Here is a 16774-nt window from a genome sequence, read left to right as displayed (position 1 = left end):
CATAAGCTACAACATAAAACAAATCAGCAACTCGACAAATGCAGCATGTAACGATGCAAATTCAACCCAGTAACACTCGGATTAACAATTCTTCGCCTCGCTCGGGCTGAACCCAACAACAACAGCAACAGCAACACCGGCAACAACATCTGTATGCACTTTGTTGCGGGCCACAGAGCCAGACGCGTGAGTTTATACATTCTCCGCGAGCAAGACCGATGAGTCAAAGCCGGCCGCACGAAAATTCAGAGGGCGCAGAATGAGAGTATGCTACATTTGCTTCTTCTCCTCGCCGGCGACCAAATCTAGCAAAAGCAGCACGAGCGAGAAGCGTACAAGAACTGCGAACTCGAAAATAGAACCGTATGTTTAAAAGTCTATTTATATGCTGTCCAAATTTAAGAAATAAAGTGTTGGTTTAGGTTATAGCACTTTTTCGCTACACTTTTGCTTATTCACACGTTTTATTTTTTCAACCCGCCACGAGTGTTGACCGCCTTCAATCGGATCATCTGTTGGAAAAGTCGGGAGGCGTGAGTGAGGAGGCGAAATTGAAAAAAAGTAAAACTTGATCTTAGAGAAGAAGAACATCATCAGCCGTTTTCCGCGTATCGCGCTTCCGCTGAGATTCTCGTTGATCCGTCATCGCGGTTTGGCGTCTATTCCTACTCAAATAGCTAGGCGTATGCTAAGCAAAATAAAAGTATGCTAGGTCAGAACCATGCTGGTGTGGTTTTCTCACGTGGACCTTGCGCGCAGGTTGAGAAATTACTCGAAACTCTTTATTTATGGAAACTTTCATTTTTAACCTGCAATTGAAATTATGTACCGTGTTAGGGCCGTCGAAAAAAAAATCTAATTCTTTATTCACAAAAATTATAACTTAACATCAAATAAAAAATAAATGCTACCGAAGTCCATAAACAAATTTCACTTCGGATATTCGCATCACACTAATGGTCTATATACAACCACTTAGCCTAGAAAAGTTAAGTAAAGTAAAATAGATAAGTTACTTAGAAAAGCACGCAACTTACGGCCGTCATCTACCACCAACCTAGAAAACTTGCTGGGCTGATATACGTTGCTATGCAGTTGTTTGTCTACCTTTGATATGGAAATGTCAACTTATCGTAGATTTTGAAATTTTCCAAACCATACGTCAAGTTTCTAATTTGATTTTGTACTTTTCCATTGTAGAAGATCAGATTCATTTCCATTGAATCAAAATGCTAAGCTAAATGCAATTTTCTAAGAAAAGTGATTATAGGTAGACCATAAGGATCACAGGGCCTGCCTCTGTGTTTTAACGAGATTATAAGATGATTGGAAACGTTGCTTTAAGGAGGGGAATATGATTGATCTCGATTGGAATAATATTCTAATTATTTGTTTTTTATAAAAAAAATCGCGAAAGCAATGTTTAACATTGTGTAGCTCCTTGGCTTTGGTTTTTTTGTTTTTCTATAAAATTTTAATATTAGGTAAACTTGTTTTATTCTAGCAACAAAAAAAAATTAAAAATTTTAAATTTGGGTGTCAATAGTTCAATCAATCAGATTACTGGTCTATAATTAAAATCAGATCACGAAAACTAACAACTACATGATTTTTTTTAAAGTCGTATAATAGTATAGACCGTGGACAATCGCCAAACCCCCTAAAATCAACCCGGTGTATAGAAGGCATTTTTTTTTTCTTTAACAAATTGTTCAATATTTTATAAACTGAAATAGCTGTTTATGAAAGTTTATTTTTTAAATTATATTTCCTGCGTTTGGTAGGTCATTTTGGGCAACTTTTGTTTTACGAAAAGCTTTACTTCTCTTGTTTTATGTTTTTCTTGTTCTATTTTAAGTATTTTTATTTGCATTTATCTGATAGGTTTATGTTTTTATTTGATAGTAGGTAACGTCATGATTCGACTTCCCGGACGCTTCGAAATCCGGACACCTCATCTTGTTTTATCAACTATTTGGATATATGTTCGCATTATGAATGTCGAAACTGTGTTATTTGATGAATTCTAACATCAACATTCATTTAAAGTTTGTTTGAACGCTGTAATTAATGTCAAAACAATTCAATAAAATAAAATTATAAGATTACCAAAAATGCGAAACATTTCACGTGAAATATTTCATAGGCGTCCTAAGCACAGGGAAGGCAAAGCAGAAATTTATGGTTTTGATTTCCTTAAAATCTAGCAAATTTTTGTATAAAATATCGATTGTTTTGATGTAAACAGCTAATTTGAGACCTAAAGAATGCCATTCACTAACATTTCAGTCCAAATTTGAGCAATTCATTAGCAAAAACGAGTGTCCGGAATTCGAAGCAAAAGTGTCCGGATTTCGAATCAGCTTTTATCAGTGTCCGGAATTCGAAGCACAACAAGTCATTTTAATTTTAAAATTCTGATGAAAAATTGTTAGAAAAGACATATTTTACATGCATTCTCTTAAAACTGACTGTTTATGCTACACCCTGATGATATTTCTTAATTTCCAAACTTATAACATGATTTTTTGTCAGCTATTTGGCTTGTTCTACCATCTCTTATCATGAAGTCATTAAGTGTTTTAAAGTGATTTTTCTCAAGTGTTTGCTTGTTTTTCCCATTTTTTATGATACCATTATAATTTAAATTGTTGAAAAACTGCATATAGGCAAAGTCTGGGACATTACAAAAAATACTGGATACTTAAAAAAATATAGGAAAAGTTAGTGAGAAACACAGCAAAAGTTGACCCACACAGAATATTTTTTTAAAAACATTGACAAAGTCACATAAAACAAGTCAAACTTCCAATCCTCAAATTTTCTAAAATGTTAAGAGTTCTACTTTCCAATGCTTTTTAAAGATCAAAAATTGGTTGAAAGATTGATTTTTGGCAAATTTTTTAATCAAAGCCCGCCAGGAGGCGGGATTGGGTTGCAGGAAGTTTGGTTGACTTTGTCAAACCACTGGGTTATAAACTAAAAAGTGCCAAACTTAGAAGTGTCAAATCACCGGGTTTTTATTGTATATTGAAAACGATACTTAATCCACCTTTAGGTGTTTGGTGCCTTCCTCGCATTCATAAAGTGAATACACTACACAGCCTCAAAAAAGTTTATAAATAACACTTATTTTTTATCAATATCCGGCCTCAAAAAAAGTGTATTAAAAACACTAAAGTACTTATAACTGTTGATAGGGTTGTCAGATCTTCAATCTTTTGGGCTTGTTGGAAAGGTCTTTTGATTACCTATCCAACGATGGTTCGCATGATAGATCCGAATAACTTTTTCATCATAATATAGAGATCCGGCCTCAAAAAAGTGTATAAATAACACTTAAGTGCTTATAACTTTTGATAGGGTTGTTAGATCTTCAATGTTTTGGACTCGTTAGAAAGGTCTTTTAAATACCTTTCTGAAAATTTTAGTCATGTTATATGACGGGTTTTCTTACATAACCAACCTTTTTACAATCTTCCGGACTTTCGTTAAAATGGTTTTTTAAGCATAACTTTTGAAGTACTTTTCTAAACTTCATAATATTAACTAGGGTCTTGTGGGACCCCAAGACGGATCGAATGAGACCAAAACGGTCCAAATCGGTTCAGCCAGTCTGGAGATAATCGTGTGCATATTTTTCGGTGCACGGACTCACATCCAGACACACGCACAGACATTTGTTCAGAATTTGATTCTGAGTCGATAGGTATACGTGAAGGTGGGTCTACGAGGTCGAATAAAGAAGTTTATTTTTCGAGTGATTTTATAGCCTTTCCTCATTGAGGTGAGGAAGGCAAAAAATGTTAGTATTTTTTGTACTTTTGGCATTTTTCGAAAACAGAACATAATTTTAAGGTGTATTAAGCAAACAAATGAACGTGATCGTGCTATCTTATATCTAGAGTAAATTTTCAAAACAACCTGAAAAATCAAACGAGATATAATAATAAAAACGCGATTTGATGTTTGACCATAAATTTAAAAAAAAGACCATGTAATGTAAACAATAACAAACACCTTTTTCACGACTGACCATTTTGTGGATTGTCACGAAATAAGGTTAAATTTGATTGCCAGAGTCTCAAGTTATAATTATAAACTTAACGTTTTATATAAACAAATAATCTACTCAAATTGCATTTTTCGTTCGTTTTCGTTTTCGTTTTACGGAGCAAGGTGGGGGGCGCGGCCTCAAGTCAATCCAAGTCCGGTTTCTTGTGGAAAAAAGGGTAGTGGCCGAACTAGTATTGCATACAAAATGAACACCACCGGAAGATATAGTGGATCGGGAGGGGGAAGGTGAAAGAAAATTAGTGTAGGTGTGAGTGGTAAGAACTTGGATTGATTGATCGGTTACGTTTATCTATATTTAAAACCTAATAAAGGTACTCTTAAGTAGTTATTCAAACAAAAAACAAAACAAAAAAGGCCTGGAAGAAAATACAAAGAAACCCTATTATTCATTCCAACTCTAAATGGAATCAAAAAATCGCACTGGAAAACGAAAGATGAAATAACTTTTTTATGGAATACAAATCTTGATGTTGAAACCTCTAAACGGGGCCCCCGTCCTGTCACGTCCGTCAGTAGTATTGTCGTACATTACACCTAGAAGCATTTCTGCCAAAACCTTAACTAAACTATCTGAAATAACTTTAATCTTAAATCCCCAACATTTTTAGTTACAAGGCTAAACATTCCTTTATCTTGCCTTTAAACCTGTCTTGCCGCTTCCAAAACCAATAAACATAAATGAACCGTTCCTATTTTATAAGTTGAACAGGCGTCGTGAATGAGGAAATAGACGACCATTTCGTGCCTTCCATTTCATTAGGGCACATAACTCTTGTAAACAAGAGTGTAACCCTCTCACATTATATGAAAACTATCATTTAAGTGAAAGGGACACACTTTCCTGCTCACAAAACCCATGCGCCCTTTTGAAATGTTAGGCTCCATTTGATCGTCAAAACTCCAGTAGCAACAATGGTCGCAACAATGGTCGATACAACCATAATCCGAGAACCGTTAGTTCAACAGATTAACGAATTTTGTCCGATATCATTTCATTATTGATTGATCGAGACGCTATGGCAACTTTGACAAATCAGAACAGTACTCAACATGAATGAAAAGTAACGATTCTGGCTGTATTACTTGCCCCGCTGACTGCCTAATGTAATTCTGATAATTGTTATCTTTAATCTAATTCCTAAAATTACTAAATATAAAATCTTCAAAAAACTTATTTTAATTTTTATTTGGAATTCAAATGCAAAACTTTTTTTTTTTTTTGAAAACAAAGTCCTAACCTAACTCCCACATTCGATAGGGGAAAAGTCACATATGTATCGGTTTGTTGTACATTTGTGATATTTCCACTATCGGAGAACCTCTTGGTCTCGACGCCAGCTTAACTCACCAGCAGTCGCGTTATTATTCATTGTACACACGTTGTAAGGACACTTTAAGAGTGTCCATAATACGCGTCTTCCAGATGGTTAAGCCAAAAGACATCGATAAGCCTTGGTGCTACGGCAAAGCGGGTTCTCTTCAGCATGGAACGATATCCATTGTGTTAATAAAATGGAAGTTTTAACAGTATTTGGAACAATACAATTAAACCCTCAATTTCATTACCATGACGGATCTATCCATGCCCCTTGACAAAATGAGTACTATAACGATTTATATAATACTCCCCTGGCAAGGCCCAAGGAATCTACTCAAATTGCATTTTTTTAACAAAAATGACCAAATCATAAAAAGGTGTACGTTGCATACCAAGCGACCCCACGAAATGGATACTGCAGAGTCATTTTAGAGGAGCCGCATCATGTTTAAATGTGAAAATTTGGTTTTGTTTTGTGAGCTGTTAGCTTTATAAAAAAAATAGCTTAATATTCCTCTATATGGTTTGAAGGCAGCGTTTAAAAAAAAGTCGAAATATAAAAATAAGTCACTTAAAACTTATTTTTAATCTTATGACAGCGTGTCACTTCATGTTCCGTAAATAAGACTTGATTGCCTTTTTAGTTTTTTTCCCGACAGTAAATTATATTCTCACCTCTAAATGCCTGCCCGATTATTTACGGCTCGGCAATGGTCCAAATATTTGCCATATTTCGAGGTGGAGGAAATTGGTTCTTCCTATTTTTCACGCAAAACAAGACAACGATCATTTCCATCAACGCTTGCGGTCCGATTTTGTCCATTGTTGTTAGCAAAGAGGAAAATCCTTTCTGAGCCCCTTTCTTTCGGCTCACAAGTAACAAACAACTGTGAAAATGATCATCATTTTGCTTGCATTTTCCGCGGCTGGCGCGCAAATGTCTTTTATTCGGAGAAAATAAACATTCGCCACGTGAAAGGATGCGCGCGCGAGTGCGATGGTGAGATCTATTTTGGGGCAAACATTTATAAATCCATAAAGAGAATCCGGCCCGTTTTGGGGGCCGCCCATCATCAAGGCAGGTTCAAAGTCAATCGCGCACGGCAATAAAATCCCCGCCCGCAAAACGTGGTCAGAATTTAAGGTCAAACGTGGAAAATTGTCAAGAACGCCACCGCACGATCGCATGGTTTTCCCTGTGGTCTTGGTGGTGGAAAAACGCCATTTGAGGTGGAGCGAAGAGGTGACGCATGAAAGAGATGTAGGTTAGTGGACGTGACCCTCGGGCGTCGATCGTTCCGTTCCGTTCACGAGATGACGACGGCGTTTTTCGTGCGCAAAACTATTTTTAGCAGTTATTCGGCTAGAAACCATTTTTCCTGCTGCTGCTTTTCACACATTCACGTAAATATCCCTTGAAAGGTTGAACAGCCAAATAACGCGTAGGTGGAAAATTATTGATCGAGCGAGTGCTGAAACCTAAACAACATCATCCCGTGTTCTGATCGACCCCACGTGGTTCGGCTTAGGTTCGATCAGCAAATTAATTCTATCTGTTTTTGCTCTTCTATCATATCTTCCAGGTTGGCCGAATCGCTGCCGATCACGCGCTGGTCGGAGGACATAAAGGACCTGTCCTGGACATTGCATGGTGTCCACACAACGACAATGTCATCGCGTCCGGATCGGAAGATTGTGTTGTCAAGGTAAGTTAAGATTACCACGATTTGCTTTTCAAAATAGGAATTAAACTTATATTTCGAAACACTTGGAGAACACTTTCTATTCACTTTAATTCTATGTCAAAATGTTTAGAGAGGTGTATTAAAAAATAACTTTTAAAATTGTCTCAAGAAATTATAAAGTTTAGATAAAATCTATGTAACATCTTGATTACATAAACTGTTATAATAAGTTAATTTTAACCTCATTCATAATATTTTCTTAATTGGTTTTGGACTGAGCAACTCAAACCTAAATGAGTTAGGAACAAATCGTCGTAATTGTGCTTTGTTGTCGCACGTAGGTTGCTGATGTTATGATAAAAAAGCATGTTAGTTTTGACCTGACCTGAATAAAAATACACTAACGCACGAAACTTTTGAACAGAAAGAGCTAGCGACTTCCTTCTTTGATCAAACGACGAGTTTTTTAATGCTTTAAATGTGCTCTGAAGATACCAAAATTGCCAAAAATTATGCAAGAAAGTTATGGAATAAAAACACTATTTTGAAGTGGAATTCCAGCGTTTTCCATATAAAATGTTGTAAAATGGCAAAAAAAAAAGAATGTTGACACCGAAGCTCCAAAATACTTCTTTGATTCAGATATATTTTTCCCCGCTTAATTTGCTTTTCAGAGCGTTAACAAAGGGTTAACAAATTATTTACCAAGTTAACTTTTTTCAAAAATTAATCATGTGTTTGTGGAAAAACTGAAAAGCTCAGTTGATTTTTATTGTATATGTTGTTAATATAAAATAACACTTTATCTCACAACATATTTTCATTTTTTGAAACCTGCTGTCATGTTGTACTTTTTCCAAAATGCTTGTCAAATAAGCAACACAGAGATCTTATCTTGTTTTATCTCACACATTTGCTAAATTCTTTAAAAAATAATGAAAATCTGGTATTTTTGCGATTCCGATGCGTAATGCGAAGTATACAATTAATATCAAAGATGTAATTAAACATTTTATTTAAAAAAAATCATTTTAATCTTATTTCCCAGTTGACGGGTAACCATTTTCTACTGAATGTGTGTTTTGAACATTTAAACAAGTTTTTAAAGGAAATTCTAAACTTTTTTTCATAAAATTATTTTTATTAGGTCCTTTTAGGTGCTGGGACCTGGTTAGGGCCGAGTCGGCTTTTGTAATTACATTTTACTTAAAGCTAAGAGTAATTACAAAGGATCTTGTGTGTAAATGTTAGTGGGAGGGGGGGGGGGGAATTCTAAGCTTTGTGAGTCTGCAAAATAGCTACCGCCTATATGTCAATTGTCATTATAATTAAAGTTGATTTATTTTAGTCAAATCTCATTTAAATTTCAAAGACAAAGAGCAAACTCTTGATTCAATTCAACCAATCAAGCTTGTGTTAGGAAATCAGGTTCAACAATTCCAAGATTCGCATTGTTCGCAAAATAAACAATTTCGCATAAGTTTAACTCAAAACCCGTTCGATAATACAACTTCAATCTATCTCCCACAGGTATGGCAAATTCCCGACGGCGGACTCTCGCGGACGCTAACCGATCCGGTGGTGGACCTCGTATACCACCAGCGCAGAGTGGGCCTGGTCCTGTGGCATCCCTCGGCGCTGAATGTGCTCCTCACGGCCGGATCGGACAACCTGATCGTGATCTGGAACGTCGGAACCGGCGAGGTGTTGGTACGCATGGAATGCCATCCAGATACGATCTACAGCGCGTGCTGGAACTGGGACGGATCCCAGCTGGTGACCACGTGCAAGGACAAGAAAATCCGCATACTCAACCCCCGGTCGGGAGAAATACTCAACGAAGCCATTGCACACGAAGGATCGAAGGCGACGCGTGCAATCTTTTTGCGACATGGACTGATTTTCACCACCGGTTTCAACCGATCCTCGGAACGACAGTATTCTCTGCGGGCACCGGATGCCCTTGGCGATCCGATAGTCATGGTAGACTTGGACACATCGAACGGTGTCATGTTCCCGTTGTACGATCCGGACACCAATCTGATCTACCTGTGCGGCAAGGGGGACTCGGTCATTCGCTACTTTGAAGTTACGCCGGAGCAGCCGTTCGTCCATTACATCAATCAGTTCCAGACTCCCGATTCCCAGCGAGCCGTCGGAATGATGCCAAAGCGTGGATGTGACGTCAGTACGTGCGAAGTGGCCCGATTCTACCGGCTCAACAACAGCGGCTTGTGCCAGGTGATCTCAATGACGGTGCCCAGGAAAAGCGAGCTCTTTCAGGAAGATCTCTACCCTGATACCTTGTCAGATGAAGCGTCCATATCGGCAGAAGATTGGATCTCTGGTTCGGACGCAGATCCACAGCTGGTTTCACTCAAAGTAAGTTGCTAAACAATACTAATCAATTGCATACCACAGTACAGACTTTCCAAGAGAAGGACTGGGCCGTACAAAAGTGATCATTGAAAACGAGAAGTTCAGTTGTACCACTAACTGAAATCTTTACGTTCACTTTGAAAGCCTGGTCATCTTTTGTTGGATACAACAATACGAATAAGGGTAACTAACAGCATTCAATAATACTACCACATAATGCTTATGAACATCAGATATTTTGTTTCTCTACTTCATTTGCATTTGATGGCTTGCTTTTAAAACTAAATATGTGATTATTTGACTTAACAGTGTGTTTCCAAAATCAAGCTGCATGTGTTTCCACCAAGTGTTTGCTTTATCGCATAACTGAAATGATTACACCGACCAACGATTGTTTTTGCAGCTACTTATTTCATGGTGAAGCATAAACTAGAAGGTCTCCATAATAAATTGCCATTTTTTGGCTTGTTTGCAGCAGCGATGAAGCGCCCAAACTCTCTTTACAAACTTCGGAGAATATTGCTCGTGATTTTGGAGACCTTCTACTTTATGCTTCCACATTATTTCCATAATTTTGAAAGACATTAATTTTTTCTTACGCAAAATTAAGCATCTGTGTAAATTTTGAGCCAAATCGAATATGGTTTAGGGGTTTCTTATGAACGTTGAAATTTGTTTGTAAAAAATCGTAAAAATGTATGGGAAAAAGCAACGCTACATTTTTAAGCGAGACCTGCGTCTACTGCCTGTAAAATCCTGAAGCGATGTTTTCCCCATACTTTTCTTGATTCCCTTACAAACTTCAACGCTCCACGTCCCCTAAACCTTAACCGACTTGGATCAAAATTGGAACAGATTCGTAATTTTGCATTTAGAATAATTAACAAAATTTCCCCTTTGATCTTGTTACCTTAATGTGCAGTCACTTCATTGAATTTTTGTCAGCTTGTGTTAGCGTGGACTTTTGAAATGTTTTAATCATAACGCATCCAAAAATGTTTTCTTTTGCCTTTGTGTTTGTTGATAAGTTTGGTTTTTTTTGTGCTTAATATTTCAGCAGAAAAAAATGTACACAAATATGTTGATACACTAAAGTTGACATCCTTTGAGCTTTACAGACCAAATTCCCTAATTCGAATATAAGTGCATTCGAATCTACGCGAATATTAATCTACGAGAATGTGCGAAGTGTTACCAGTTTGCTCTCATTTTTCACGGTCTTGCCTGCTGGGAACTACAGAATTACTAGAATGTTTTGAAAATTTGATTTAAAAAAAAAAACATTTTTCTCTTGCACATTGTGTTTGTCAATGTTTGCATTTTTCTCGAAAACATTCTCAATTCATGGGGTCTTTACATTCACGAGCACTTTATCTTTGTTTCAAAGTTTGTAAGGAGATCTATCGGGGCAGGGGGTGTGCATAACGGCCTGCTATAAAAAAATGAATTCAATGTAGAAGGCTTACGCTTTGGCATGGCACACAATAGGTCTATTCCCGTACTGCAGAAATCTGCAATTCTGCACGTGATCGGCAGCAGAGCGTTCCCGTACTTTTCTGCAACAAAAGTAACTTTTCTCCAAGGCAGAACTTCTGCAATGAGAGAGGCTGAAGTTGCAGCAAAACCGTTCCCGTACTTTTCTGCAAGCTCTCTCTTCTCTTTCTTGTTGAAAAGTGACTGCAAGTTGGTGTGATGGATGTTGAGTACACGCTTACATAAAGTTTGCAAGTTGGGTTGGGGTATTTGATTGAGAACGGTTTTTGTTTATGTTAACGATTTCAGGCTTAGTTCATTAATGTAAATGATATAGCGATTTTGGTAGTTTTAATATTTTAACCTGACAAAAAGATAACTAAAGCCAGTATTACAGCACGGCTAATACCCCAACCAAAAAATTGTATTATAAAAACAAATTGTTTTTAAAATCTTTTAAAAGACTCTTTTGTGTTTAATAATTTCAATTAATTATTTGTTTAGGAATAATTTTTGATCTTTAATTGTTTTTGAATAGACTAAATATGTGTGTTTAAATAATAGGTAAATTTAATTGGCAAATAATAAATTGTACCTTTAACGATGCTACCAATTTGTATTCTTATATGAACCAAAAAAATTGATGTAATTTTGTCGAATAATTCTATTTTAAGAAATTTAAATTCTAAAATTCGGAAATTCTTAAATGCCGCCATCTTGAATCCTAAAAAGTAGAAACTCAGATTAGAGGTTTTAGAGATTGGAAATTTTTGCAAGTTCTTTGGAAAATATAGTACGAACTGTTTTTATTTTTTTACTATTTGAATTTTAGAATTTTTGATTTACAGAATTTTAAAATTTTACTTATTTTTGAAATTTTATAATTTCTTTTTTTAACTGTGACTTTTGAATTTTTGGTTTGAACTCTGAAATATTCGAACTTTAGATTCTTTTTAATTTAGAATTTAAAAATATTAGGATTTTTAAGTTAAAAAAAACCTTTTTTTTTATTTTTTTTATTTAAGTTAAAAAAAACCTTTTTTTTTATTTTGAATTTGTGATTCATTGTTTTTTTTTTTTTTGATATAAATACTTACATTTTTAAATTTCTCAAATATCTGATTTATTTTTTTAAGTTTCTCAATTTGAAAATATAAGTTTTTTTTTGTTAAATATTTTTAATTATGAATTTCTTAATGTCCAGATTTCGAAATTTATGAGTTTCAAAAATATTGAGTTTGTGATTCATTTATTTTTTTAAATTTGTCAATTTCGATGCGTCACCGTTGTTCTTCCATGTAACATCCAGTCAAAATTTATTTATGTTATCCTGAAAAATCTTTCGAAAATTTTGCTATTAAAAATGTTTTTATGGTCCCTTCTATATTTAACCTTTGTTTGTCTTTTTTTAATTATGTTTATTAAACGTACCTGCCATTCTTATTTCTTAAATTGTTAACCTAATGTAAAAGTTTTGAGTTGCTTCTAATATATAATTTTTACCTAAGCATAATTAATTTCTAGTTTAATAAATGGTACGTGCTTGATTTTAAATAAAATGTTGAGTTGCATGAAACAGTAATGTCCCGGTTCTAGAGGTAATTAGGCATTCAATTACTTTTTTTGTAATTTTTTTTAATATTTTGAAACAATTAAAAAACTTTAATACCCAATTTGAGTAAATTCACTCAACAGTGTACAATGTTGCAAAAAATTACTGGAACGCGCTACCCAGGCAAAGTTTTGCCGCTTCTCTCTTTGCAGAACTTCTGCAAAAGAGAGAGTTGAAGAGAGCGAGCTGAAAAGTACGGGAACGCGCTGCAAAAAATTGACTTATGCTGGCTGCAGAATTCTGCAGAAGCTACAGAAATTCTGTAATTCTGCAAGTACGGGAATAGACCTAATGTGTCGCTCACAGTCATTTGACTCACACAAAAATACATTCACGCAGAGCACCCTCGTTTGACATTTTACCTTTTCCACTTTGAGTGCATTCACTGACGATCGCTCGAAATGGCGATTGTGACTTTGTGTCAGCATTCGTACAAACTTTGGAGAAATTATATGTTGCCTGTTCAAATATTCAAGGAACAAGTCAAAAAGCACGTGATTCTGTGGACTTTCTTGTGCAGGATTTCTTTTGAGTTGAGAATGTTTAAAAATTGTCGGTCGGTGTAATTTAAGAATTTGTTTAAATTTGCACAGCAAACACACCCAAGCATTTTATATTCACGCAAATCAACAACTTCACATGCAACACACAAGCTCCAAATAACACATATTAGTTTGTAAGGCACCTTGTAGTATTATTAGTGTAAGAACACGGTATGAAAAGCGCTAATAGGATCGTGTCTTTGTCGAAAAGGGCGGATACGTGTCGCAAGCGCAGAGCACCACGCTGACGGTCACGAAGAAGTCGAACGTGCTAGACAAGATGCCCCCACGTGGACCAAAGAGCGGCGGACCGCCAACATCATCGTCACCCCCGGCAGGTGCCACCACGACCACATCGAACGGATCACCGGCAGCCAACGGAACGTCGTCACCGGCCTCGCAAGCCACCAGTCAACAGCAGGCCGCCCCCATCGTCGTCAACGGAGCTTCGGTGAGTACCCTATGAACCCTTGAACACAGTAATCTATTATAACTGTTACATTCTAATTTCAGGAGAAAGAACTGACGGAACTGAGAACCAAGTTCGAGGACGAGTTCCGGAAGCTGAAGGCAATCATCGTGAAGCACGAAAACCGCATCCGCTCGCTGGAAGCGACCGTCAAGGCCATGGCAGATCGGGGAACAACCGAAACGGACGGCACTCTGCTCAACACCTCCACGCCGTCGCCGACGATCACCGCGGCGGGGAACCAATCGGCAACACCTCAGGATGACCACCACGGCGGCGATGGCAGCAGTCACTACACCAACTCGAACCTAGCACCGGACGAGGTGTAATCCCGGAACCGGAAACCCGAACCAGCCTCCAACGCCTGCACACACACACAAACAAACAAAAACAAAAATTGAACAAAATACGGAACACACACACACACGGCAACCAATTTGCTAGCATACTCAGCAGCAGTGTACTAGAGAGAGAAAGCAAAACATGAAAGAGAAACAAAAAAAACCTATTTTCTATGAATGCAAAAGCAATTTACAAGAAACAAAAAATGCATGCGGCGCTGCAAGTGAGATAGATGTTGGGTGCACTTTAAGCAAAACAAGCAAAACGCAAGCGCTCAAACAAAAACTTTTTTTTAATATTATTTTTAAAATAATATGTGAAAAAAAACACGTGAACAGAAGAATATTTATTTGTAATCATTTTATATTGCAAACGAAGCGAGAGAATCTATCTTCCAAAACTTATCAATTGCGAAGGAAATTGAAGAAAAAATGCCTTGTTGCTTGAAGCTGAACAACATACTTAAGATAGAAAGAAAAAAAGCCTATATTTAATTAAGGAAAACTAAAAATCAAAAATAAAAACTTTGTAAATTTAAAATCTAAAGCAGAAGTGAATGAACCTTATTATAAATTCATTTTTATTAGAAAGTTTACTGTTCTTACTTAAACAATATCACTACTCATTCCGATTGATGACCACCCGAATCAAATCAAAAATGGGAAAATGCTGGAACAATTTCGCGAATTAAAGGGTTAAAGAGTTTTTTGAATATAGGGCAATTCTAGAGTTTTTTTCAATAGGTCCTATAAACATATGAAAGAAAATAGTTTATAGGACCTTTTCAAAAAAAAAAACTCGGGAATTATGCGTATAGAACGGCATTTAAGAGACCAAAAATGCATGTTTTGTGTCAAAAAGAAGAATGAGCAAAAAATTGCCATCGAATTTGTAACCATCACGATTTTGCGAAAAAAAAAAAGTTTCATAAAGTTGGTCGTTGTCGATCACGGTATAAATGTCACCAGCAAAAGACACGACCGCCAAACCAAAGAGAAACGCAAAAAATAACTTTAGCAATTTGTTTAAGAATCACGATTACTAGTGATTTTGAAATTAAATATATCTTTCTTGAACTTTCTTATAATAATTACATTTCTTTTACATGTCAAAAGGTATTGCTTAATGCTCTTCATCTTTGTTATATTTTTCGTTGTATTATTAACTGATGAAATTTATTTAATTTGCTTCAAATTGTTTTACATTACATTTTGGTAAAAAAGAAACAAAAAATTCACTTTAACAGCGAATCCCAACTGAAAACTAGAAAAAAAAAATTAGAATCAAGAGAACGAGTTAACTACGAACTATATTTTAAGTTGAATCTTCCAAGGGTTCTTACTTGTTCCTGGCGAGTTTTACACCCACGCAGAGTTGTTGTCATCTCGATGAAAATGTTTAGAAGTTCTTGTAGTGAAAACAGGCCACTACAGCCTTCATCAATTTATGCTGACCGATGACGATATTATCACAAAAATTGTTGCCACCTTGTCCCGTCGTTCAACTTTTTCTTTCGCGCTAACGTCCACAGGAAGAGTAGCGAACAGGTTTCAAGACAATTTTTGAGCGTCCTTGCTCAAACTGCCTGGCTTTGCAGGTAGCACAACGCCATTCTTTAACTTTTTCAAAACAAAAAAAACAACATTCTAAATGCATTTTTTTGTTCTAAATGAGAAAATTACCGTCTCGGGTTATTGCAAATTCGAAAAGCACATGGAATTGAGCATGAGCATGGTTGACTGCTACTCCGTAATTAACAGATCAGCTGAAGTTAAACAATGAATCAAAAATGATTAGTGGAATCCGTTCACTGTTTAACCCTGAAGATCCCTACTTTATTAGTCAATACCGGCGCCTTTCCAAGATGCCTGCAGTTCAACAAAGGTAGGATTGTTAGTCCAATTATAGAATTTGCAGACTCATCAGCCATGAAGTTTGTCGATCAATTCCTGACGAGACCGCATGAGACCGTTGAATCCACAGCATCTCATCCAAGCGTCTCGTGAATGATATGCTTCTTTTCATTCTGTAAGTAGGCTAAGGTATTTCGATGCCACCCGTTGTCGAGCCATCCGAGCTACGATGCTATGGGAAGGGTTTTCTGGTTAACACACAAACACTCTCGCACAGTTATTTCAATATTTAATACATGTAATTTTGCACCAAGATTACCTCACCGATCCAACCGTGTCAGCGTGCCTTCCAATCAACGATGATACAGAAAGAACTTCAGTTCGGCCACAGTGTGCTAAAAGACTCCTAAAAATCAGGGGGCAATTTTTTTTTTCAATGATCTTTGAAAGTTTAATTGAAATAGAAGTCAAATCAACTGAAATAATTAGAAATGCATTTTCCTACGTATAGAATCATATTTAGCATTTTTGCGATCGGTCAAAGATATTCTGATTTTTAGTTAAAATCCATTGTACAGCACTGCAAAAATATTTTTTTACGGCGAAACAAAAAATTTCGTCTGTACTTCGATATTTTGAAAACTAATGACAAAACAACTGAGCAAGTGTTAAATGCATTTTAAAACCTATTCTAATTCAAAAGTTAAAACCACGCTAGCAAAATGATCCCCTTTCTAATACTGACGGGAAAGTCAATTCCTTCTCGTAGCCCGAGTCTTGTGGATGTCAAGCAGGAGTTGGTAAGGACTGCTTAACTCTTCGGAGTTGCCCTACCCCGTCACTCGACCTACCAATCGCCAGCATCCAACACCAATCGGTTATGTTTAGGGCCACCAAATTGCTCACGAGAAAGTTATTCGATAAAGTCTCTAGCTAATTCTTCAAAACTAAGACACGTAGTCTAAGTCATTCCGGTTTGACTTTTCATACATAATTCAAGCTCCAGGTCAATGCAAACGATGTA

At 36.4% G+C, this 16774-nt stretch overlaps 1 protein-coding gene across 5 annotated transcripts in view; it reads left to right on the top strand.

Moving 5' to 3' along the window:
• The window catches only part of LOC120429716 (coronin-6), a 28310-nt gene extending 14186 nt beyond the window's left edge, over window positions 1–14124 (top strand). For 4 of the 5 annotated variants that reach the window (XM_039594760.2, XM_039594758.2, XM_039594759.2 and 1 more), the window contains exons 3-6: window positions 6979–7101; window positions 8611–9462; window positions 13277–13537; window positions 13600–14124. In XM_039594760.2, the coding sequence (XP_039450694.1) occupies window positions 6979–7101; window positions 8611–9462; window positions 13277–13537; window positions 13600–13884 (1521 nt within the window). In that variant the 3' untranslated portion in view covers window positions 13885–14124. The remainder of the gene's footprint in view (window positions 1–6978; window positions 7102–8610; window positions 9463–13276; window positions 13538–13599) is intronic. The other variant, XM_039594762.2, reaches the window with a different exon arrangement.
• The last annotated feature ends 2650 nt before the right edge of the window (window positions 14125–16774 follow it).

This window comes from Culex pipiens, chromosome 3 (assembly GCF_016801865.2).
Source record: "Culex pipiens pallens isolate TS chromosome 3, TS_CPP_V2, whole genome shotgun sequence".
NCBI classification, from domain to species: Eukaryota; Metazoa; Arthropoda; class Insecta; order Diptera; family Culicidae; genus Culex; species Culex pipiens.
This window is presented reverse-complemented; position numbering and strand designations above follow the sequence as displayed.